Source organism: Oncorhynchus keta, chromosome 4, assembly GCF_023373465.1.
Source record: "Oncorhynchus keta strain PuntledgeMale-10-30-2019 chromosome 4, Oket_V2, whole genome shotgun sequence".
Lineage (NCBI taxonomy): Eukaryota > Metazoa > Chordata > Actinopteri > Salmoniformes > Salmonidae > Oncorhynchus > Oncorhynchus keta.
The window spans coordinates 32,339,260-32,366,560 of record NC_068424.1 but is presented as its reverse complement, the minus strand read 5'-3'; the positions used below and the strand labels follow the sequence as shown (position 1 = coordinate 32,366,560).

At 42.9% G+C, this 27,301-nt stretch overlaps 1 protein-coding gene across 12 annotated transcripts in view; it reads left to right on the top strand.

The window, feature by feature from the left end:
• myripb (myosin VIIA and Rab interacting protein b) overlaps positions 1-27,301 on the top strand; it is a 200,779-nt gene that overhangs the window by 132,965 nt on the left and 40,513 nt on the right. For 11 of the 12 annotated variants that reach the window (XR_008111213.1, XR_008111214.1, XR_008111215.1 and 8 more), the window contains one exon: positions 17,433-17,569. Coding sequence is in view for 7 of the 12 variants with exons in the window: in XM_052506155.1 (XP_052362115.1) it covers positions 17,433-17,569 (137 nt within the window). In the remaining 5 variants the exon portion in view is untranslated. Of the gene's footprint in view, positions 1-16,775; positions 16,889-17,432; positions 17,570-27,301 lie in introns of those variants that run through there. The other variant, XM_052506179.1, reaches the window with a different exon arrangement.

The window sequence follows — 27,301 nt, the reverse complement described above, 5'->3', positions numbered from 1 at the left end:
TGTTTGTTTAACTTCTTGCGTCGAGCAATCCCGTATCCGGGAATGTAATCATAGCCTCAAGCTCATTACCATAACGCAACGTTAACTATTCATGAAAATCGCAAATGAAATGAAATAAATATATTGGCTCACAAGCTTAGCCTTTTGTAAACAACACTGTCATCTCAGATTTTCAAAATATGCTTTCAACCATAGCGACACAAGCATTTGTGTAAGACTATTGATAGCTAGCATAGCATTAAGCCTAGCATTCAGCAGGCAACATTTTCACAAAAACAAGAAAAGCATTAAAAAATAAAATAATTTACCTTTGAAGAACTTCGGATGTTTTCAATGAGGAGACTCTCAGTTAGATAGCAAATGTTCAGTTTTTCCCAAAATGTTATTTGTGTAGGAGAAATCGCTCCGTTTTGTTCATCACGTTTGGCTAAGAAAAAACCCCAAAAATTCAGTCATTACAACGCCAAACTTTTTCCAAATTAACTCCATAATATTGACAGAAACATGGCAAACGTTGTTTAGAATCAATCCTCACGGTGTTGTTCACATATCTATTCGATGATAAATCATTCGTGGCAGTTTGGTTTCTCCTCTGAACAAAATGGAAAAATGCACGCAGCTGGAGATTACGCAATAATTTCGTAATAATTAAATGTAGTCTCTTATGGTCAATCTTCCAATGATATGCCTACAAATACGTCACAATGCTGCAGACACCTTGGGGAAATGACAGAAAGTGTAGGCTCATTCCTGGCGCATTCACAGCCATATAAGGAGCCATTGGAACACAGCACATTCAAAATCTGGGGCACTTCCTGTATGAAATTTCCTCTTGGTTTCACCTGTAGCATTAGTTCCGTGGCACTCACAGACAATATCTTTGCAGTTTTGGAAGCGTCAGAGTGTTTTCTTTCCAAAGCTGTCAATTACATGCATAGTCGAGCATCTTTTCGTGACAAAATATCTTGTTTAAAACGGGAACGTTTTTTTATCCAAAAATTAAAAGAGCGCCCCTATATCGAAGAAGTTAAAAGATCCTTCACGTGTGATAGAGAGACAACACTGTCCTCAACGGTACTCCCACCGGCTTTGGTCTTTGGTCTTTGGTCATGGTATACAGTGCCACTGAGACTGCCACTACCAAACCCTGTGGACTCTCCTTCACTGCAGCCGACGTAAGTAAAACATTTAAACGTGTTAACCCTCGCAAGGCTGCAGGCCCAGACGGCATCCCCAGTCGTGTCCTTAGAGCATGCGGAGACCAGCTGGCTGGTGTGTTTACGGACATATTCAATCAATCCAATCCTTATCCCAGTCTGCTGGCCTACAGGGAGGAGGTGAGGGCCCTCGGAGTGTGGTGTCAGGAAAATAACCTCACACTCAACGTCAACAAAACAAAGGAGATGATCGTGGACTTCAGCAGAGGGAGCACCCCCCTATCCACATCGACGGGACAGTAGTGGAGAGGGTAGTAAGTTTTAAGTTCCTTGGTGTACACATCATGGACAAACTGAATTGGTCCACCCACACAGACAGTGTGGTGAAGAAGGCGCAGCATCGCCGATGTCACAGGAAGGCCATAAAGATCATCAAGGACAACAACTACCCGAACCACTGCCTGTTCACCCCGCTATCATCCAGAAGGCGAGGTCAGTACAGGTGCATCAAAGCTGGGACCGAGAGACTGGAAAACAGCTTCTATCTCAAGGCCATCAGACTGTTATACAACCACCACTAACATTGAGTGGCTGCTGCCAACATACGGGCTCAACTCCAGCCACTTTAACAATGGAAAATGGATGTAAAAATGTATCACTAGCCACTTTAAACAATGCCACTTAATATAATGTTTACATACCCTACATTACGCATATCATATGTGTATACTGTACTCTATACCATCTACTGCATCTTGCCTATGCCGTTCTGTACCATCACTCATTCATATATTTTTATGTACATATTCTTCATCCCTTTACACTTGTGTGTGTATAAGGTAGTTGTTGTGGAATATTTAGGTTAGATTACTCATTGGTTATTACTGCATTGTCGGAACTAAAAGCACAAGCATTTCGCTACACTCGCATTAACATCTGCTAACCATGTGTATATGACAAATAAAATTTGATTTGATTTGGTAGCTAGCACCGTAGGTTACGCTGTTTCTCCTCACAGTTCCAGACAGGGTAGGTCACAGGGAAGATTGAAAACAACAAACAGCAGGGATCTAGACAGCCACAAACCAGAGACAATCCGTGGTCCCAGCCACAATGTCTACCATGTTGCAGGCTGCGTTTCAAGCCCTCAAGAAAACCCCACTAGCTTGATGGGCAGCTGGCTAGCATCTAGGCTAACTGCTACGCCAAATAGCTTCTGAGGCCCGGCTTTGGTCGGCAGGATCACTGAACAGAGACTAGAAGTCCCAGCAACGGATGCCAACTGCGTCGCGGGATCCAAACTAAACAGTTACTAAACAGCTACTAAAAACGTTCCAATACACTTTTTTAAAAAACACCCTTTTCAAAAGAACAAAACCAAGCTCTCCCTCATTCCGCATTGAACAGGAAGTGACGATGGGCCGGGTAACATCGCGCACTGATATGGGCACTGGTCAAAAGTAGTGCACTATATAGGGAATAGGATGCCATTTGGGAGGGCTCGCTCAGCTGCTGCCATGGCTAGTTGCAGTGCTAGGGGGTCAATGGAGAGGGGGAGAAGGGGGGAGGAAGGAGAGCGAGAAGATGAGCGTTCGGGTGAGTGAGAGAATTGCCTAGCGGTGCCTGAGCAGAAGTGAGGATGTGCTGTTCCTATATTTAGACTTTTTAAGACACAAGTGAGTTAAATGAGCAAGACAGAACACCCTGGACTCTCTAAACCGGCCAGGGGATGTGTGGGTGTGGGTGGGTATGTGCGTGCGTGCGCATATTTACACACACACACACACTCAGAGGTCTGCTTCTAGAGGGGCTTAGTGCTGTTTCAGTCTGCCTGCTGTCATCTACCTCTTCACCTGCCTCTCCTGTTAGGGCCCTGCACTGAACACGTTCGCTGGATTAAAGGATATTTCAAGTGTTCACCTCTTATTGTGAACCAGCAGGGCCAGGCCACTTCACTGCCTGTGATGGCCCAAGATAGTATCCCTTTCTCAGGGGAAAGGATGATGTGCTGATCCCTGTCTGGGTCTGTTGTGGGAGTCCTATTCTGGGGATTAGGGTTTGCAATGTTTCTCATGGTGGACTTTGTCGATCCGGACCTCCTACAGAGATCTGTGGCCAGAAAAGTTTTCTTTACATTGAGGGCCACAAGAAAATCTGGGTCTAATGTGATGGCCCTTAAAATAGACCATGCCACTGCTTGTGATGGCTTAGCACGCATGCCTTTCTTAGGGTCGTCTGTCAGTGTCTGAGGTTTCCCGTTCAGACAGGTAACCTAGTGACGGCAGGTAGCCTAATGGTTAAGAGCATTGGACCAATAACCCGAAAGGATTCTGGTTCAAATCCCCAAGCCGACATGGTGAAGAAAATCTGTTCATATGATCTTGAGCAAGGCACTTAACCCCAACTGCTCCTGGAAGCCACTCTGGATAAGAGCATCTGCTAAATGACTCTTTTTTAATGTTTAATGGAGTGGAGATGGAGAGAGAGCTCATACTGCTTCATGATAGTTGGTGATGGACTCCCCTCTTGTCTGTGTCTTTGAATATACACGCGTGCACACAAAGTAGAGCGAGAGGGAGGGTGGGATTATGGCAGATGGGAGGATGATATTATTGTGTTTTTATTTTTTTGAACAGTAGCATTTACAATTCTCATTGGTTCCTCTCACTGGTGTGGTCATGGCCCTGCCTCATGGTAGAACCTTCATTGGTGTGGATGTATATGTGTGTGGGATAGGACTGTTCCTTCTCACTTCATCTGACCTGACCTCGGGCCGAATTCCTCACTCCTCCCTAATCCACGGCTGTCCTACCTTATCAGTGACTGAAACCAGACTGTTGCCAGTTGCCTGCCTCCTTAGGAGCCATAAGATTTAGCAATACCATGTTTTGACAGAATGTAACCTTTCTGCACTCCCCTTCCCCACTCATAAACTTTCCATGAACTTTATCCACCCTCCATTGCCCCCTATAAATACAGTACCAGTCAAAGGTTTGGACACACCCACTCATTCAAGGGTTTTTCTTAATTTACACTATTTTCTACATTGTAGAATAATAGTGAAGACATCAAAGCTATGAAATGACACATGGAATCATGTAGTAACCAAAAAGTGTTAAACATTTCCAAATCTATTTTATATTTGAGATCCTTCAAAGTAGCCACCCTTTGTCTTGATGACAGCTTTGAACACTCTTTGCATTCTCTCAACCAGCTTCATGAGTTAGTCACCTGGAATGCATTTCAATTAACAGGTTTGCCTTGTTAAAAGTACATTTTGGAATTTATTTTGTTCTTAATGCATTTGAGCCAATCAATACAAGTTAGGGGTGGTAGACAGAAGATAACCCTATTTGGAAAAAAGACCAAGTCCATATTATGGCAAGAACGGCTCAAATAAGCAAAGAGAAAAGACATTCCATCATTACTTTAAGACATGAAGGTCAGTCAATCCGGTAAAATGTCAAGAACTTTGAAAGTTTCTTCAAGTGCAGTTGCAAAAACCATCAAGCGCCAATGATGAAACTGGCTCACGTAAGGACCACCACAGGAAAGGAAGACCCAGAGTTACCTCTGCTGCAGTGGATGAGTTCATTAGAGTTACCAGCCTCAGATAATTGCAGCCCAAATAAATGCTTCACACATCTCAACATCAACTGTTCAGAGGTGACTGCCTGAATCAAGCCTTCGTGGTCGAGTTGCTGCAAAGAAACCACTACTGAAGGACACCGATATGAAGAAGAGACTTTCTTTGGCCAAGAAACACGAGCAATGAACATTAGACCGGTGGAAATCTGTCCTTTATTCTGTTGCAACCGCCGTGTCTTTGAGACGCAGAGTAAGTGAACGGATGATCTCCGCATTGTGTGGTTCCCATCGTGAAACATGGAGGAGGAGGTGTGATGGTGTGGTGGTGATTTGCTGGTGACACTGTCCGTGATTTATTTAGAATTCAGGGCACACTTAACCAGCATGGCTACCACAGCATTCTGCAGTGATACACCATCCATTCTGGTTTGTGCTTAGTGGGACTATCATTTGTTTTTCAACAGGACAATGACCCAACACACCTCCAGGCTGTGTAAGGGCTATTTGACCAAGAAGGAGAGTGATGGAGTGTTGCATCACATGACCTGGCCTCCACAAGCACCTGAGCTTGTGGGTTCTATATAGAACCTTTAGGTGTGCCATGTATGAAACAAGCAAGGTGACATTACGTCAAAGCATTGGGCTTGTGATTGGGTTGTTCTTATGGGGATTTCCACAAGGCATGGATCTCCTTCTGGAGGAATCTGAAGCGTTTTAGCCTGGCAGTTATGTCATCTCAAATCCTTTCATTTCCAGCCAGTTACATTTTCCGGCTAAGGTGTTAGGTTTCAGTAAGAGGATGGCCATTTTCTAACACAGCAATAGCCTTCTAACTCTGAGCTACATTGCACCACTGGTACAATGCAAGGTCAGAGACAGGTATGCAGGGGTCTTCAACCTTTTCTTGCCCGGGCGAAACAAACGACCCAGGGGCCGACGTTATATGTTTGAATACAATAACATTATTTCCCCATAGGATGTATGACATTGACAAGGAGAAGTAGTCAACATTTTAAAAATGAATAGATTTGGTGGATAGTTTTTTTCCATTTATTTTGACCTCCCACTTTATGATCGACTGGAATGTTGTATTACTAGCGTGGTCATGCTACTTCTTTTATAAATGTGCTTGGAGTGGCCATTGATTTGTTTTCTTCCTCAGACACCTGTGTCTTCAGATGCTGCAGTGCTCGCCTCAATACATGTCATCGCTCTAAACAAGGATAGCGTTACCTGTGGCTATCATTAGCCACATACTGTATTAATGGGAAGAGACTCGGACAACGGAAAAGATTACTGCCATATAACTTCTCACGATTTTGTTCCCTCGTAGCTGTTCTGCACCGCTTGCTTCAACAGATGCTCGCTTCACATGTACACACGCACACTCACCGCTCTCACAATCTCACACCATGTGCAGCCTCTCCCAGACCAACTGTGATGGATACTTTGAAAGGAGGCTTTTGACTTCTTTATTCCCATTCTCTTTTTAAAACAAATCTCATATCCAATTGCTCTCTCAATACATATTACCTTTTTTAAACCAGGTTTGCTGTTTATTTGAGCAATATGAGATGGAACGGAGTTCCGCACAATAATGGCTCTGTATAATATTGTACCCTTTCTTGAATTGTGTGACTGTGAAAAGACCCCTTGGGGCACGTCTGGTGGGGTAAGTATGTGTCAGAGCTGTGTGTAAGTTGACTATGCAAACAACTTGGGATTCTCAACACATCAACATTTCTTATAAAAATAAGAAGTGATGCAGTCAGTCTCTCTCCAACTCTTAGCCAAGAGAGAATGGCATGCATGCATAGTATCTACAAAGAGATGCAGCACTCGACCACACGACTCGACAACAATCAAGATAAGACAAAACTAGAGCCTGCAGAACTTGCTTTTTGGAGTGTGGTGTCAAATAATCTCTTTATTACGTACAGACCTCTCCCCATCTTTACAACTATTGAATTTATATGTTTTGACCATGACAGCTTACAATCTAAGGTAACACCAAGTAATTTAGTCTCCTTAACTTGTTCAACAGCCTCACCATTCATTACCAGATTCAGCTGAGGTCTAGAATTTAAGGAAGATTTGTACCAAATACAATGCTCTTAGTTTTAGAGATGTTCAGGACCAGTTTATTACTGGCCATCCATTCCAAAACAGACTGCAACTATTTGTTAAGGGTTTTAGTGACTTCATTAGCTGTGGTTGCTGATGTGTATATGGTTGAATCATCAGCATACATGGACACACATGCTTTGTTTAATGCCAGTGGTAAAAATAGAAAAGAGTAGAGGACCTACAGAGCTGCTCTGCAGTACCCCACACGTTACATGTTTGACATTAGAGAAACGTCTATTAAAGAAAACCTTTTGAGTTCTATTATATAGATAGCTCTGAATCCACAAAATGCCAGAGGTTGAAAAGTCATAACACACAAGTTTTTTTCAACAACAGGTTATGGTCAATAATATCAAAGGCTGCAGTGAAATCTAACAGTACAGCTCCCATAATATTTTTATTATCAATTTCTTTCAACCAATCATCAGTCATTTGTGTCAGTGCAGTCCATGTTGAGTGCCCTTCTTTATAAGTATGCTGAATGTCTGTTGTTAATTTGTTTACAGATAAATAACATTGTGTTTGGTCAAACACCATTTTTTCCAATGGTTTATTAAAAGACAGACTTTCCTCTAGGCTCAGATTAAAGATATGACAGATAGGAGTGGCTATAGAGTCAACTACCATCTAAGTTGTCAATGCCAGGAAGTTTGTAATTATTGATCGATAACAATAATTTTCCACCTCTCCCACACTAACTTAAACAAAATTAAATATTTTCTTTCATTATTTGGTTTTTTTTATGCATGAATACGATAGCTCACTTTTCGTTGTTGGTATTTCCTGCCTAAGTTTGCCCACTTTGTCAATGAAGTAATCATAAAAAATGTGTTAACATCAAATTGTTTTGTGATGAATAAGCCATCTGATTTGATGAAATATGGAGTTGAATTCGTCTTTATAGCCATAATTTCATTTAAAGTACTCCAAAGTTGTTTTTCATCATTCTTTATGTCATTGATCTTGGCTTCGTAATACAGTTGTTCTTCTTTTTGTTGAGTTTAGTCGCATTATTTCTACATTTGCAGTAAGTCAGCAAGTCAGATGTGCAGCCAGACTTATTAGCTGCTCATAGTGGATGTAAGCAATGTCCCCAAGTGTTCATGCAGCTTTCATGACTGGGATAAGTTATTTCCTCTTCTGGCACGCAGCTTCAGGATAGTCCTCATTGAGGAAGATATATGTTCCTCTCATGTTCTTGGCTCACCTACCTTGTCCTTGAACCTCAGGAACTTGACCACTATCAGCCTGGGCCTGTCACCTGTGCCGGTGGTGGGTCCATTTTCAATTTCTCAGAGATCATTTCCCTCACTTTGTCCTCAGACTTCGTTCCAGGTCTCATGTAGAGATTCTGGAATTGTGTCCACAGCCATGTTGTTCCGCCTTGATTGTCCCTCGATAATCTGATTTCTCTGTCATTGTTTTTATGGATTCACACACAGAACTGATGTCCTCTCTCAATGACTTACAGATTGATGTCATCTTGCCGTTTTCCTGTTTCAACTCATCGAGCTGACCCAGCGAGAACTGAAAACTGTTCTTAAGGTCCTGGACCTCTCTCGTCAGGTCGTCCATTGTTTTATTTGTTGAATCCACCAGTATTTGGACAAAACACTTGAAGCTATTTTCTTGTTTTTGTAACAACTGCTTGTGGAACTGTTTTTGTTTGTTTAACTTCTTGCGTCGAGCAATCCCGTATCCGGGAATGTAATCATAGCCTCAAGCTCATTACCATAACGCAACGTTAACTATTCATGAAAATCGCAAATGAAATGAAATAAATATATTGGCTCACAAGCTTAGCCTTTTGTAAACAACACTGTCATCTCAGATTTTCAAAATATGCTTTCAACCATAGCGACACAAGCATTTGTGTAAGACTATTGATAGCTAGCATAGCATTAAGCCTAGCATTCAGCAGGCAACATTTTCACAAAAACAAGAAAAGCATTAAAAAATAAAATAATTTACCTTTGAAGAACTTCGGATGTTTTCAATGAGGAGACTCTCAGTTAGATAGCAAATGTTCAGTTTTTCCCAAAATATTATTTGTGTAGGAGAAATCGCTCCGTTTTGTTCATCACGTTTGGCTAAGAAAAAAACCCAAAAATTCAGTCATTACAACGCCAAACTTTTTTCCAAATTAACTCCATAATATCGACAGAAACATGGCAAACGTTGTTTAGAATCAATCCTCACGGTGTTTTTCACATATCTATTCGATGATAAATCATTCGTGGCAGTTTGGTTTCTCCTCTGAACCAAATGGAAAAATGCACGCAGCTGGAGATTACGCAATAATTTCGGAGGTAATAATTAAATGTAGTCTCTTATGGTCAATCTTCCAATGATATGCCTACAAATACGTCACAATGCTGCAGACACCTTGGGGAAACGACAGAAAGTGTAGGCTCATTCCTGGCGCATTCACAGCCATATAAGGAGCCATTAGAACACAGCACATTCAAAATCTGGGGCACTTCCTGTATGAAATTTCCTCTTGGTTTCGCCTGTAGCATTAGTTCTGTGGCACTCACAGACAATATCTTTGCAGTTTTGGAAGCGTCAGAGTGTTTTCTTTCCAAAGCTGTCAATTACATGCATAGTCGAGCATCTTTTCGTGACAAAATATCTTGTTTAAAACGGGAACGTTTTTTTATCCAAAAATTAAAAGAGCGCCCCCTATATCGAAGAAGTTAAAAGATCCTTCACGTGTGATAGAGAGACAACACTGTCCTCAACGGTACTCCCACCGTCTTTGGTCTTTGGTCATGGTATACAGTGCCACTGAGACTGCCACTACCAAACCCTGTGGACTCTCCTTCACTGCAGCCGACGTAAGTAAAACATTTAAACGTGTTAACCCTCGCAAGGCTGCAGGCCCAGACGGCATCCCCAGTCGTGTCCTTAGAGCATGCGGAGACCAGCTGGCTGGTGTGTTTACGGACATATTCAATCAATCCAATCCTTATCCCAGTCTGCTGGCCTACAGGGAGGAGGTGAGGGCCCTCGGAGTGTGGTGTCAGGAAAATAACCTCACACTCAACGTCAACAAAACAAAGGAGATGATCGTGGACTTCAGCAGAGGGAGCACCCCCCTATCCACATCGACGGGACAGTAGTGGAGAGGGTAGTAAGTTTTAAGTTCCTTGGTGTACACATCATGGACAAACTGAATTGGTCCACCCACACAGACAGTGTGGTGAAGAAGGCGCAGCATCGCCGATGTCACAGGAAGGCCATAAAGATCATCAAGGACAACAACTACCCGAACCACTGCCTGTTCACCCCGCTATCATCCAGAAGGCGAGGTCAGTACAGGTGCATCAAAGCTGGGACCGAGAGACTGGAAAACAGCTTCTATCTCAAGGCCATCAGACTGTTATACAACCACCACTAACATTGAGTGGCTGCTGCCAACATACGGGCTCAACTCCAGCCACTTTAACAATGGAAAATGGATGTAAAAATGTATCACTAGCCACTTTAAACAATGCCACTTAATATAATGTTTACATACCCTACATTACGCATATCATATGTGTATACTGTACTCTATACCATCTACTGCATCTTGCCTATGCCGTTCTGTACCATCACTCATTCATATATTTTTATGTACATATTCTTCATCCCTTTACACTTGTGTGTGTATAAGGTAGTTGTTGTGGAATATTTAGGTTAGATTACTCATTGGTTATTACTGCATTGTCGGAACTAAAAGCACAAGCATTTCGCTACACTCGCATTAACATCTGCTAACCATGTGTATGTGACAAATAAAATTTGATTTGATTTGGTAGCTAGCACCGTAGGTTACGCTGTTTCTCCTCACAGTTCCAGACAGGGTAGGTCACAGGGAAGATTGAAAACAACAAACAGCAGGGATCTAGACAGCCACAAACCAGAGACAATCCGTGGTCCCAGCCACAATGTCTACCATGTTGCAGGCTGCGTTTCAAGCCCTCAAGAAAACCCCACTAGCTTGATGGGCAGCTAGCTAGCATCTAGGCTAACTGCTACGCCAAATAGCTTCTGAGGCCCGGCTTTGGTCGGCAGGATCACTGAACAGAGACTAGAAGTCCCAGCAACGGATGCCAACTGCGTCGCGGGATCCAAACTAAACAGTTACTAAACAGCTACTAAAAACGTTCCAATACACTTTTTTAAAAAACACCCTTTTCAAAAGAACAAAACCAAGCTCTCCCTCATTCCGCATTGAACAGGAAGTGACGATGGGCCGGGTAACATCGCGTACTGATATGGGCACTGGTCAAAAGTAGTGCACTATATAGGGAATAGGATGCCATTTGGGAGGGCTCGCTCAGCTGCTGCCATGGCTAGTTGCAGTGCTAGGGGGGTCAATGGAGAAGGGGGGGAGGAAGGAGAGCGAGAAGATGAGCGTTCGGGTGAGTGAGAGAATTGCCTAGCGGTGCCTGAGCAGAAGTGAGGATGTGCTGTTCCTATATTTAGACTTTTTAAGACACAAGTGAGTTAAATGAGCAAGACAGAACACCCTGGACTCTCTAAACCGGCCAGGGGATGTGTGGGTGTGGGTGGGTATGTGCGTGCGTGCGCATATTTACACACACACACACACTCAGAGGTCTGCTTCTAGAGGGGCTTAGTGCTGTTTCAGTCTGCCTGCTGTCATCTACCTCTTCACCTGCCTCTCCTGTTAGGGCCCTGCACTGAACACGTTCGCTGGATTAAAGGATATTTCAAGTGTTCACCTCTTATTGTGAACCAGCAGGGCCAGGCCACTTCACTGCCTGTGATGGCCCAAGATAGTATCCCTTTCTCAGGGAAAGGATGATGTGCTGATCCCTGTCTGGGTCTGTTGTGGGATTCCTATTCTGGGGATTAGGGTTTGCAATGTTTCTCATGGTGGACTTTGTCGATCCGGACCTCCTACAGAGATCTGTGGCCAGAAACGTTTTCTTTACATTGAGGGCCACAAGAAAATCTGGGTCTAATGTGATGGCCCTTAAAATAGACCATGCCACTGCTTGTGATGGCTTAGCACGCATGCCTTTCTTAGGGTCGTCTGTCAATGTCTGAGGTTTCCCGTTCAGACAGGTAACCTAGTGACGGCAGGTAGCCTAATGGTTAAGAGCATTGGACCAATAACCCGAAAGGATGCTGGTTCAAATCCCCAAGCCGACATGGTGAAGAAAATCTGTTCATATGATCTTGAGCAAGGCACTTAACCCCAACTGCTCCTGGAAGCCACTCTGGATAAGAGCATCTGCTAAATGACTCTTTTTTTAATGTTTAATGGAGTGGAGATGGAGAGAGAGCTCATACTGCTTCATGATAGTTGGTGATGGACTCCCCTCTTGTCTGTGTCTTTGAATATACACGCGTGCACACAAAGTAGAGCGAGAGGGAGGGTGGGATTATGGCAGATGGGAGGATGATATTATTGTGTTTTTATTTTTTTGAACAGTAGCATTTACAATTCTCATCACTTAACTTTATTCATATGAATAGCTGCTGCTCCCAGGCTCAGACCTAACCTCTGATATGTATATTTAGAGCCAAACATTATTACATAAGGATTTATATAAATCAGACATTTTGCATGTTCTCTCGTTAGTGAAATGCATAGTCTAATGCTGACCATTTTCACCTTTTCTGTTGTGCCGCACTTATAGCTGTCCGTTTATGATTGAAATCACGTTAAAAGGATGTCTGGACTAATTTGTTTTTGTGTCTGTAAGTGGAATTGGTTTTATTGAATTACATTTCCACCCAATGGTAAATAAATGTGGGTGTCTGTGTATCATTTCTTGTAAGATTTTCCCACACAAAAATACACTTTTTTCTAGCTTTTCAACAGACAGGGGGGAACGTGTTTCGACACATAACTTGAACCTCCCATGACGTTTTGACACATCCTGTGATTGAAATGGTCAGATCCCACAAACACCGTTCAAACATTTCACAGCAAACTCATTAAGATGTCCTTCTCAAACTTCAAAACTCCGACACTAAACAGACCTGCTTTATTTCACCAGCATTTGCTTTCATTAAATAGAGGGATGTTCTGTAGGTTTTCAGAGCGGAGATTCTATTTGATCTTTGATGTTAAAGAAACAGTGTTTTTACCCAGCCTCCTCCCCTCGCCTCCCCTCACCCACCCTTGACAGAAAGCACACTGATTCATTAGAAGCCTCAGAAAGTCAATAATGGTAATAGTATCTTTTGCCCGGGGAAGTGGGAGCTTGGCAGAACCACAGAGGGGCTTCTTTTCTGCACTTCACATACATATTTCATTTAAATCGCAATTATATGTGCAAATTGATCGGAGAAGAGAGAGCGAGATAGGCGAGGAAGGGGGAGGGATGCCTGCCTGGTCTCATAGACTAGACGTAACATTGTAAACGAAAATGTTACGTTCGGTATGGTTATATAGGACAGAAGGTTACTCAAGGCAAAAACGAAAGGAGGGGGGGGTGGGTGTTTAATGCGAGCGTCTAGCAACCCAAAGGTTGCCTGTTTGAATCTCATAGCCCCTAGCCCCTAACCTAGCTAACGTTAGCCAATTAGCCACCTAACTAACGTTAATAACAACAAATTGGAATTTGAAACATATCATACGTATTGCAAATCCATAACATATGTATGAATTGCAACATGTAACATCATACCAATTGTAATTCATAACATACAGTATAATACGAAATGAGTGAAGGACATCCATAAATGAATACGTACCATACCAAACGTACCGTATCATACTAATTTGAGTGTCCCGTATTTTCGTTTACTATATTACGTTTAGGTTGGGGAACCTTTCCCTCCCAAGCTCCAAGGCAAGGGGATGAGTAGGGAGTAATGCAGGCAAATTCTGCACCAAGAAACCAAAAGACGAAGAGACACTCCAAAGGAATCCCGCTCCCTTATTCATGTGAGCAGGAAACGTGGAATTTCTTATCCTTATTATGGAATATGGATTTCCACAAAACTGCTGTACTACAGTGGGCTGCCAACCGAAACCTCCTCCCCTTATCCACTTCACTTTCCCAAATTCTCACTTTTGATTCTTCCTCATATCGGATAAACACACAAGATGTTATGTTCCATAGATCACAACACTTCCCTCTCCGAAAATACTCCTCCTCACAAAAACGGTTAATGTATGGACTTAATTTAAGAGGGTTAGGTTAGTGTACTGACTTAATTTGAAGAGGTTAATATACAGACTTAATTTGACAGGGTTACTGTGCTGACTTCATTTTTGGAGGGTTAGTGTAGTGGACAGCTTGACGTTTAAGTAGCCTGTCAGGGAGGAGGAGAGAAGGAGCAGATGCCGGACCTGAACTATACATTCTCACCCGTCTGTTTCACTACCTGTCTTGAGTGACAGGCGCAGGGAGAGGAGGGCTGCTCTGCTGCACGTTGAGCCCACTGATTCAGAACTGAAATATGCATGAGCGTGGATCTGATAGCACTGGCTTTTCTAGTCCCAAAGTCACCACACAGCAACGTGACAAATGAGGTCTCAACCTCCTGTTTAATCAACAATTACACGTTCACATTTCACTAACGAGGTGAAATTGCCTCACGTCGTAGCCGCCTGGATACCACTCGATTCCGGCTGTGGGCAAGATTGATGTCATTTTGTGTGGCCTAACTCTACCACTTAACTAAACACCCCACGGGACACTTCCTGTTGTTCAATATACCTCTGTGTCACTAGTATTTGTGTCATTAGTATTTCTCCCCTGGTTCTCTTCCGTTGCTAGTTTATTTATTGATTTCCTGTTTGACCGTGTGGTGGCAGTGAGGAGCAAGCAGCCAGGGATTCAAAAAGAAATACATTTCAAAAACAGCCTTTTCATTTGGGCGCTCTCGCTCGCTTTTGGCAGCCATTACCGTTACATGGATGACCCCGGGCGTGAATTAAGGAAGCCGGCCACATTTGGCAGGAGAGGAAATAGATAATAAATACACAGAGAACAGAGGGAGGGATGGCGGGATGAGAGCCTACAAAAAGCCGACATCCTTCAGGGGCACTCAGGATCCTCCATTAGCAGCGTGCCCATTGCTCCCGTCTCTATATGTACCTGGTTCGTCTCGGGTTGGCGTAGAGAGACACACTCACTCCTGCCTGGCACACACAATCACGCGTTCTATCTCTTTCTCTCCCACACACTCTCTTACTTTCATCAGGGCAGTGAGGGGTAACATACACTACCATTCAAAAGTTTGGGGTCACTTAGAAATATTTTTGTTAATTTTAAAATAACATCAAATTGATCAGAAATACAGTGTAGAGATTGTTATTGTTGTAAATTACTATTGTAGCTGGAAATGGCTGTTTTTTTTAATGGAATATCTACATAGGCGTACAACCATCACTCCTGTGTTCCAATGGAACGTTGTGTTAGCTAATCCAAGTTTATCATTTTAAAAGTCTAATTGAACACTAGAAAACCCTTTTGCAATTATGTTAGCACAGCTGTAAACTGTTCTTCTGATTAAAGAAGCAATTAAACTGGCCTTTAGACGAGTTGAGTATCTGGAGCTTCAGCATTTGTGGGTTCGATTACAGGCTCAAAATGCCCAGAAACAAATACATTTCTTCTGAAACCTGTCTGGCTATTCTTGTTCTGAGAAATGAAGGCTATTCCATGCGAGAAATTGCCAAGAAACTGAAGATCTCGTACAACGCTGTGTACTACTCCCTCCCTGTGTACTACTGGCCTTCAAGCAGAGTTGTGAAGAAAAAGACATGTCTCAGACAATGAGAAGAAAAGATTAAGATGGGCAAAAGAACACAGACACTGGACAGAGGAACTCTGCCTAGAAGGCCAGCATCCCGGAGTCGCCTCTTCACTGTTGACGTTGATACTGGTGTTTTGCGGGTACTATTTAATGAAGCTGCCAGTTGAGTATAAAGGGCCTCTGTACGCTTATGTAGATATTCCATAAAAAATCTTCAGTTTCCAGCTACAATAGTTATTTACAACATTAGCAATGTCCACTGTATTTCTGATCAATTTGATGTTATTTTAATGGAGAAAATGTTTACTTTTCTTTCAAAAACAAGAACATTTCTAAGTGACCCCAAACTTTTGAACGGTAGTGTATATAATATGACAAAACAGATTATGCACAGGGGGAGGACGACAGATTGTTTTACCTTGTCAGTTCGGGGATTCAATCCAGCAACCTTTCGTTTACTGGCCCAGCACTCTAACCACTAGGTTACCTGCCGCCCCAGAGTTATCATCCAGCTGGCCCCTCATCGTTAGGTTAGTCATTTAGCGCTAGGGAGCCTCACTAAAATGGGTTTTGGTCAATCAAAACCATCATCTGGGTTTCATAGACACATAAGGGATACATATGAATAACATTCTTACTCCTCAATGCGAAAGCCTGTTGTTTAGAATGTTATGCACTTGTTTTGATCGCTTTTCATATTCATTGCCAATAGATACAGCATATCCTCTTTTCCCTTCTGCACATGACCTCCTTTGTATTGTTGGATACGGTAGCTAAATGTCTTTTGACTGTTTGTGTGTGTGTGTGTGTGTGTGTGTGTGTGCGTGCGTGTGTGTGTGTGTGTGTGCGCATCATTATGTGAACAGTATGTACGATGGGTTTGGTATGAAATTAAATAGGGCGGGCGGAGGTTTGGGAGAGATTAAAAACAAAGTTGGCAGAGATTCACGCAATCCGATGCAACAGTGGCGCAAGGCGAGCGCTTTTCTCATGTTTTGTAAATCAGAACACACTCCAGCATAAATGACTGCTTACGTAACACACAGACCACAGCAGTCTGGTCTGGACAAGCAGCTATAGCGCCCTTTAAACACATACCAGCTACAGATCCACACCAACCCGTGAGAAAAAGGATTTGGCATCCAAACACACATGCATGCACACAACACATACACCTACACACACATGCACGTACAGACACACACACACCCTCAATGCACGGTCAATACACACGGAAACATACACAATACACTCCAATGGCATTGGATCATCGGGTTAACAAGGTACGTATTCCAATAAAAGTGCTGGAGAGGGGCTGTGAATGGGACTGTTGACTGCTTGACTTGACTCCGTGACATAACACCAGGGGCTGGCTGTGTCTCAGGTGGCACCCTATTCCCTATATAGTGCACTAATTTTGATCAGAGCACTATGGGTTTCCCTATTGCACTATGTCGGGGAAAAGGGTGCCATTTCAGATGCAGCCCATGGACGGAGAACAAGACAGCCAGCTCTCTCTCCCTGACTTCGTCTGTTCACAAGGGAAAGTGTTTCCCATGAAACGCGCAGCGTCGCCCGAAAGCGATAAACTGTAGTTATCTCTCTGCCACGGTAATACAAAGGCATCAAATTAAACTTTGCGTTTTCTTAATGGATTTCATGACGCCGTGCCAAAGTTTGAGTCGGCCGCGATTAGAAGTTTTCCCCGGTTCCTTTGTGCTTTTTTTTCTCCATCCTCTTTACTCTGTGCCATGTTTAATTTCACCTGTGACTGACTCTCTCTCTCCCTTATCTCTCTCTCGCCCTCTTTCTTCTCCTCGTCTCCAGGATATTGAGGACCCAGTCTCTGGAATGGTACTATAACAACTTGAAGAGCCGCTTCAAGAGGTTCGGCAGTGCCAAGGTTCTGAAGACGCTCTACAGGAATCACATAGTGGAGAGAGGAGGCAACTCTGATCTACCAGGTACAGGAAATGTCTCTCTCTTTTGTCTCTTCCATGTACGGAACGGTGGGCGCATCCCAAATGGCACCCTTTTCCCTATATAGTGCAGTACTTTTGACCAGGGCCCGAGAAGTGCACTAAATAGGGAATAGAGTGTAATTTGGGACGCAGCGGGTGTCATTGCTCTAGTGTTGTGTTTTTGATGTGATCGCTCTCTTCTGTATGGCCCACTCTTCAATGACTGCCTGACGTTCTCTGTTGGCTATGACGTCTCATTCATGGATCTCAGTTAGTAACTCAACTACAGGGGGCAAAAGGTCTCGCGTCAAAGAACCACACTCACTCAGTCCCACACGTCACGTGGACATTTATGTGGAGAGAAACTGAACCATTGCCTAACAGACATAAACGCCCACGCTTCTCGTTTACACACACACACACACACACACACACACACACACACACACACACACACACACACACACACACACACACACACACACACACACACACACATTTAAGTCATTTAGCAGACGCTCTTATCCAGAGCGACTTACAAATTGGTGCATTCACCAACACAGGGAATTTATTTCAGGACAGGGCTGTATGTGAGTCACTAATGTTCCCAGACCAGAGAGCAGCAGGAAGCAGGAGAGAGACAACCAACCATGGTATAGGTAAGCTAGTCACTGACTCACTGAACCAACTGATATCATGGCATTAGTCATGTTTCAGGCCGACTACATTGTGGCCGTTGCATTGCATCAACCAATGTTTGTGTGCCACGCCATCGACCGCACAGTTGGACATCAGACTGCTAAGTCACATTATGGGGTTAGCTCATGTTAACTACCTATCCAGGCGTAGTGTGATCTGGAAGGCAATGTCCAAGCACATCAAGACAGTCGTGAAGAGAACACGACAAACCTACCCCCTCAGGAGACTGAAAATATTTGGCACGGGTCCTCAGATTCTCAAAAGGTTTCACAGCTGCACCATTGAGAGCATCTTGAAGGGTTGCATCACTGCCTGGTATGGCAACTGCTTGGCCTCCCACCGCAAGGCACTACAGAGGGTAGTGCGTACGGCCCATTACATCACTGGGGCCAAGCTTCCTGCCATCCAGGACCTCTATAACAGGCGGTGTCAGAGGAAGAGGAAAATTGTCAAAGACTCCAGCCACCCCAATCATAGACTGTTCTCTCTGCTACCGCACGGCAAGCGGTACCGGAGCGCCAAGTCTAGGTCCAAGAGGCTTCTAAACAGCTTCTACACCCAAGCCATAAGACTGCTGAACAGCTAATACAGCTAATCCTGAACAGCTACCCAGACTATTTGCATCCCCCCACGCTGCTGCTACTCTCTGTTATCATCTATGCATAGCCACTTTAATAACCCTAGTGGTTAGAGCATTGGGCCCGTAACCAAAAGGTTGTTGGAACGAATCCCCGACCCGAGAAGGTAAAGAAAATCCGTCATTCTGCCCCTGAACAAGGCAGTTAACCCATTGTTCCCCGGTAGGCCGTCATTGTGAGTAAGAATTTGTTCTTAACTGACTTGCATCGTTAAATAAAGGTCAAATAAAAAATGACCTCAATTACCTCGACACCGGGCCCTCTGCACATTGACACATTGACTCTGTACCGGTACCCCCTGTATATAGACCCGCTATTGTTATTTACTGCTGCTACTTAATTAGTTGTTATTCTTATCTCTTACTTTTTAAAATTTATTTTCTTAAAACTACATTGTTGGTTAAGGGATAGAAAGTACGCATTTCACTGTAAGGTCTACTACACCTGTTGTATTCGGCGCATGTGACAGATACAATTTGATTTGATCTGCATTGTAGTCGGCCTGGAATGCAGCCATTTTGTTTTTGACCTCACACCCCACTGGACCACAATTCTTTGAGTCAACATTGTTTCCACATCATTTCACCGTACCTTGTTGAAATGATCACGTTCCCATCAGCGTTGCGTCACTCAATTAATGTTTTTCGACAACTCAAATATCAATCATGACTGGATGTTGATCTGATGCCACGTGGGATGGTCATGGATGTTAAGAGTAACGATTGGGCAACGTTATCTCGTGGTTGTGTGAACGTTATAAAGTTATTTTACATAAGCGTTTATTGTGCCACACTACCCCTATGAAGGCTATGCTGTACAACATTATCATGCATGCGTTTCGGTAATGGTTATTGTGCTGTCGTGGGAATGTTAGCGTAGCAGTGTGCTGTTTGTGTAAACCTAGATAGCATTAAGTAGAGTGTCTTTTTTTTTTTTACTGTGTCGTGCTAGCTCTGTCTGACCTTTACCCTCAGGCCACACTGAGGCTAGAGAGCACAGGCCTCTAGGACATACACGCATGAAGGCACACACACGTGCGCACACGTCCCTAGAACAACATCCATCATAGAAGCTCTGCGGCAGTCTTCTTGTAGGTCACACGTGTACATATTTCACTTTCACCGCGTACGGCAGACATGGAAGGTACAAATAACAAATACCTCACATTTAAGTTCCAGCCATGTTGGAGTGAAGGTCACATTATTCTCAAGGGGAAGTGTTGGCGTTAAAGGGATAGTTTGTCCAAATGTTTAATTCCCAGTAAGCAGTCTAGGCCCCCATCTTGCTGGTGTAGAGAAATGTTAGCATTTTGCCATGGCTAATGCTTAGGTTTTTTGCTCAAACAATATCAAAATATCAACACAATATGCTTGAGGCATCACTACAGACCTGGTTTCGATCCCAGGCTGTGTTACAGCTGGCCGTGACCGGGAGACCCATGAGGCGGTGCACAATTTTCCCAGCATCGTCCGGGTTAGGGGAGGGTTGTGTTTGGCAGGGTTGTGTTTCAGAGGACGCATGGCTCTCGACCTTCGCCTCTCCCGAGTCCGTAGCGGAGTTGCAGCGATGGGACAAGACTGTAACTACCAATTGGATATCATGAAATTGGGGAGAAAAAGAGGTAAAGTACAAAAAAAATGTAATGTTTTTGGAATGGAAAATCCTCCCTGACTACCTAGCTTTTATTTTGGTGATTGTTAGTTCTCAAATATATGATTATTCCATGATCTGTTCGACATACTTCATAGCTGGTTTTAGTCATTTAAGTTTACACTGAAAGCGTTTTTCCATCTAGATTTTAAAATAAAATATATATTTATACAGTATCATTCAAAAGTTCGGCGTCACATTTTTTGTCCATTTAAAATAACATCAAATTCCAAATCAAAACAAAGTGTATTTGTCACATGCGCCAAATACAACAGGTGTAGGTAGACCTTACAGTGAAATGCTTACTTACAGGCTCTGACCAGCAGTGCAATTTCTAAGAAATGTTTTATTACAAAAGGGTATTAGGTGAACAATAGGTATGTAAAGAAATACAAACAACAGTAAGAAGACAGTGAAAAATACCAGTAGCAAGGCTGTATACAGTAGAGAGGCTAAATACAGTAGCAAGGCTATATACAGTAGAGAGGCTATATACAGTAGCAAGGCTGTATACAGTAGAGAGGCTATATACAGTAGCAAGGCTATATACAGTAGAGAGGCTATATACAGTAGAGGCTATATACAGTAGAGGCTATATACAGTAGAGGCTATATACAGTAGTGAGGCTATATACAGTAGCAAGGCTATATACAGTAGAGAGGCTATATACAGTAGAGGCTGTATACAGTAGAGAGGCTGTATACAGTAGAGAGGCTGTATACAGTAGAGAGGCTATATACAGTAGAGAGGCTATATACAGTAGTGAGGCTATATACAGTAGTGAGGCTATATACAGTAGTGAGGCTATATACAGTAGAGGCTATATACAGTAGTGAGGCTATATACAGTAGTGAGGCTATATACAGTAGAGAGGCTATATACAGTAGAGAGGCTATATACAGTAGTGAGGCTATATACAGTAGTGAGGCTATATACAGTAGTGAGGCTATATACAGTAGTGAGGCTATATACAGTAGTGAGGCTATATACAGTAGAGAGGCTATATACAGTAGTGAGGCTATATACAGTAGTGAGGCTATATACAGTAGTGAGGCTATATACAGTAGTGAGGCTATATACAGTAGTGAGGCTATATACAGTAGTGAGGCTATATACAGTAGAGAGGCTATATACAGTAGAGAGGCTATATACAGTAGAGGCTATATACAGTAGAGAGGCTATATACAGTAGAGAGGCTATATACAGTAGTGAGGCTATATACAGTAGTGAGGCTATATACAGTAGTTAGGCTATATACAGTAGAGGGGCTATATACAGTAGAGAGGCAATATACAGTAGAGAGGCTATATTCAGTAGAGAGGCTATATACAGTAGAGAGGCTATATACAGTCGAGAGGCTATATACAGTAGAGAGGCTATATACAGTGGAGAGGCTATATACAGTGGAGAGGCTATATACAGTGGAGAGGCTATATACAGTAGTGAGGCTATATACAGTAGTGAGGCTATATACAGTAGTGAGGCTATATACAGTAGTGAGGCTATATACAGTAGAGAGGCTATATACAGTAGAGAGGCTATATACAGTAGTGAGGTTATATACAGTAGTGAGGCTATATACAGTAGAGAGGCTATATACAGTAGAGAGGCTATATACAGTAGAGAGGCTATATACAGTAGTGAGGCTATATACAGTAGTGAGGCTATATACAGTAGTGAGGCTATATACAGTAGAGAGGCTATATACAGTAGAGAGGCTATATACAGTAGAGAGGCTATATACAGTAGAGAGGCTATATACAGTAGTGAGGCTATATACAGTAGTGAGGCTATATACAGTAGTGAGGCTATATACAGTAGTGAGGCTATATACAGTAGTGAGGCTATATACAGTAGAGAGGCTATATACAGTAGAGAGGCTATATACAGTAGTGAGGCTATATACAGTAGTGAGGCTATATACAGTAGAGGCTATATACAGTAGTGAGGCTATATACAGTAGTGAGGCTATATACAGTAGTGAGGCTATATACAGTAGAGAGGCTATATACAGTAGAGAGGCTATATACAGTAGTGAGGCTATATACAGTAGTGAGGCTATATACAGTAGTGAGGCTATATACAGTAGTGAGGCTATATACAGTAGTGAGGCTATATACAGTAGTGAGGCTATATACAGTAGAGAGGCTATATACAGTAGAGAGGCTATATACAGTAGAGGCTATATACAGTAGAGAGGCTATATACAGTAGTGAGGCTATATACAGTAGTGAGGCTATATACAGTAGTGAGGCTATATACAGTAGTGAGGCTATATACAGTAGAGAGGCTATATACAGTAGTGAGGCTATATACAGTAGAGAGGCTATATACAGTAGAGAGGCTATATACAGTAGTGATGCTATATACAGTGGAGAGGCTATATACAGTGGAGAGGCTATATACAGTGGAGAGGCTATATACAGTGGAGAGGCTATATACAGTAGAGAGGCTATATACAGTAGAGAGGCTATATACAGTAGTGAGGCTATATACAGTAGTGAGGCTATATACAGTAGAGAGGCTATATACAGTAGAGAGGCTATATACAGAAGTGAGGCTATATACAGTAGAGAGGCTATATACAGTAGAGAGGCTATATACAGTAGAGAGGCTATATACAGTAGTGAGGCTATATACAGTAGTGAGGCTATATACAGTAGTGAGGCTATATACAGTAGTGAGGCTATATACAGTAGAGAGGCTATATACAGTAGAGAGGCTATATACAGTAGAGAGGCTATATACAGTAGTGAGGCTATATACAGTAGAGGCTATATACTGTAGAGGCTATATACAGTAGAGAGGCTATATACAGTAGAGAGGCTATATACAGTAGAGAGGCTATATACAGTGGAGAGGCTATATACAGTAGAGAGGCTATATACAGTAGAGAGGCTATATACAGTAGCGAGGCTATATACAGTAGAGAGGCTATATACAGTAGAGAGGCTATATACAGGCATCAGTTAGTCGGGCTGATTGAGGTAGTATGTACATGTAGACATGGTTAAAGTGACTATGCATATATATATATTTTTTAACCTTTATTTAACTAGGCAAGTCAGTTAAGAACAAATTATTATATTCAATGATGGCTTTGGAACAGTGGGTTAACTGCCTTGTTCAGAGGCAGAACGACAGACGACCTTGTCAGCTCGGGGATTCAATCTTGTAACCTTTCTGTTACAAGTCCAACACTCTAACCACTAGGCTACCTGCCGCTACTGTCTCTGAATAACAGAGAGTAGCAGTAGGGTAAAAGAGGGTTTGGCGGGTGGTGGGTGGCGGGACACAATGCAGATAGCCCGGTTAGCCAATGTGCGGGGGCACTGGTTGGTCGGGCTAATTGAGGTAGTATGTACATGAATGTGCAGTCCATGTGACTATGCATATATGATAGACAGAGAGTAGCAGCAGCTTAAAAGAGGGTTTGGGGGGGCACACAATGCAAATAATCCGGGGAGCCATATGATTACCTATTCAGGTATCTTATGGCTTGTGGGTAAAAACTGTTGAGAAGCCTTTTTGTTCTAGACTTGGCACTCCGGTACCGCTTGCAATGCGGTAGTAGAGGGAACAGTCTATGACTGGGGTCTTTGACAATTTTTAGGGCCTTCCTCTGACACCGCCTGGTGTAAAGGTCTTGGATGGCAGGCAGCTTAGCCTAAGCTGGTCAGAAATACAGTGTAGACATTGTTAATATTGTAAATGACTATTGTAGCTGGAAATGTCTGATTTTTTTAATGGAATATCTACATTTATCAGCAACCATCACTCCTGTGTTCAAATGGCACGTTGTGTTAACTAATCCAAGTGTATCATTTTAAAGGCTAATTGATCATTAGAAAACCATTTTGCAATTATGTTAGCACAGCTGAAAACTGTTGTCCTGATTAAAGAAGCAATAAAACTGGCCTTCTTTAGTCTAGTTGAGTATCTGGAGCATCAGTATTTGTGGGTTCGATTACAGGCTCATAATGGCCAGAAACAAAGACCTTTCTTCTGAAACTCATCAGTCTACTCCAGTTCAGAGAAATGAAGTCTATTCCATGCGAGAAATGGCAAAGAAACTGAAGATCTCGTACAATGCTGTGTACTACTCCCTTCACAGAACAGCACAAACTGTCTCTAATCAGAATAGAAAGAGGAGTGGGAGGCCCCAGTGCACAACTGAGCAAGAGGACAAGTACATTAGAGTGTCTCGTTTGAGAAACAGACGCCTCACAATTCTTCAACTGGCAGCTTCATTAAATAGTACCCGCAAAACACCAGTCTCAATGTCAACAGTGAAGGGGTGACTCCGGGATTCTGGCCTTCAAGCAGAGTTGCAAAGAAAAAGCAATATCTGACTGGGGAATAAGAAAAAAAAGATTAAGATGGGCAAAAGAACACAAACACTGGAAAGAGGATTTCTGCCTTGAAGGCCAGTATCCCAGAGTCGCCTCTTCACTGTTGACGTTGAAACTGGTGTTTTGCTTAACACTTATTTGGTTACTATATGATTCCATATGTGTTTTTTTGTAGTTTTGATGTCTTCGCTGTTATTCTAAATTGTAGAAAATAGTACAAATACAGAAAATCCCTTGAATGAGCAGGTGTGCATTTTTTGGGGACAAAATTTTTAAAAAAAAGTTAGTATTAGCAGACATTTTTGTCCCCCAAAAATGTGTCAAAATCTTGTTCTTCTTACAGGGTAAGGAAACCAATACGCCCTTTTGTAATTTGGGTGAACTATCTTTTTAAAATGGCAATGGAGGTCAAAACCTAACCTTCATTCACCTGTGACTTTCAAGTGGGCTGAAAGTGATCTATTACTTTCAAATCATATCTGCTCTTTCTTAAAGAAGTTAGATTTGTCCTCTAGTTTGTCAAAAGCTCTTCAACTCAAACCAACAGCTGCAGTCAGATAGATTTCACAAATCGAGTTACATTATATAGTTATTTTTGTCAATTCAATGTACCAACCATGAAATAATGGAGCAACGTTGTGTTTGTTTTATAAAGGGAATTATTTCGATAGGCTACATTACTTGAAGGATTCCTTTACATTTTGTATTCAATGTGGGCTCAAAAAATATATTTCTAAAGTAAACATCAACGGCTGTGTCCCAATTCCATTTCAATTCCAGTCAATTCAGAAAATAAACCAAGGGCCTCTTGAGCAGTGCAGCGAATCCAAGGCACTGCAACGCAGTGTTGTAGTGTCACTACAGCCTGGGGTTCGATCCGGGAGTCCCATAGGGCGGCGCACAATTGGCCCAGCATCATCCGGATCAGGAGAGGGTTTGGCTCGGGGGGGCTCTACTTGGCTCATCATGCTCTAGCGACTCCTTGTGGTGGTGCCAGGCGGCTGCAAGAGGACTCGATCGTCAGGCGAAAGGTGTTTCCTCCGACACATTGGTGCGGCTAGCCTCCGGATTAAGCGAGCGGGTGTTAAAAAGTGCAGCTTGGCGGGTCATGTTTCAGAGGACGCATTATTCGACCTTTGCCTCTTCCGAGCCCGTTGGGAATTGCAGCGATGAGAGAAGATCGTAATTGGATCGCAATTACAACAACAATTGAAATGGAATTGAACCCAACCCTGATGGACTCTGGTCAAAGATAGGGCACTATATAGGGAATAGGGTGCCATTTGGGACACTCGCCAAGCTTCCGGAAGCATACAAAACGTCTTTATCCAGTATTTCTACAGCCTTTTCTACATGGCCTTGACCCATTATGAGCAGTTATTGACAATCTCTTCCCTTTAAATCTGGTATACGAGAAGGGGGAGGAGGGAGCACATTCAGAATGGTGAGGAGGACATTCTCAGGGACAAACGCACGCACATACACAAAGGCACTCACACATATGCACGCATGCACACACACAAGAGGAAAATAAAGCCGTAACTCATGCATACTTTGTTTAGAAGAGAACTCGTGTTAACATCCCTTGTCTCAAACACACATGCGCACCCCCCACTTCTCCCCATTCGTCCCTCATTCCATCAGCCAGCTAGTCAGTCAGTCAGTACGGTTTGATGCAGTGTGTGTTTCTAACTCTGAAGCTGTATAATCTGCTCAGCTCATCTGAAATGGGAGCCCAGCGGCAGCTAGCAGCTAATCCTATTACCTCCTTGTGTGATGTAAGAGTGGCAGTAAGAGGAGAGGAGGAGAGGGAAGGGCAGGAGAGGAGAGGAGAGGGGATCACAGAGGGACAGCTGGAAAGACAGATTGGGACAGGAGGGCTTTTTTTGGACTGTATGGGGACACACATACATTGGAGCTGATTGGACCAATAGCCATCCAGCAGTCACATGGACAGAGTGGAGCTGATTGGACCAACTGCCACCATCAGGGGGACACACCGTCACCAGTCAACACATCAGCACTGGAGCTGTGAAACTCCTAATGCTTCAAACAGTGGTATAACGGCTGCCATGACTAGTTTTTGTTCCGGTAGACTGACTAAGAAAATACAAATCAAATCAAATCAAATCAAATGTTATTTGTCACATACACATGGTTAGCAGATGTTAAATGCGAGTGTAGCGAAATGCTTGTACTTCTAGTTCCGACAATGCAGTGATAACCAACAAGTAATCTAACTAACAATTCCAAAACTACTGTCTTATACACAGTGTAAGGGGATAAGGAATATGTACATAAGGATATATGAATGAGTGATGGTACAGAGCAGCATACAGTAGATGGTATCGAGTACAGTATATATATATGAGATGAGTGTGTAGACAAAGTAAACA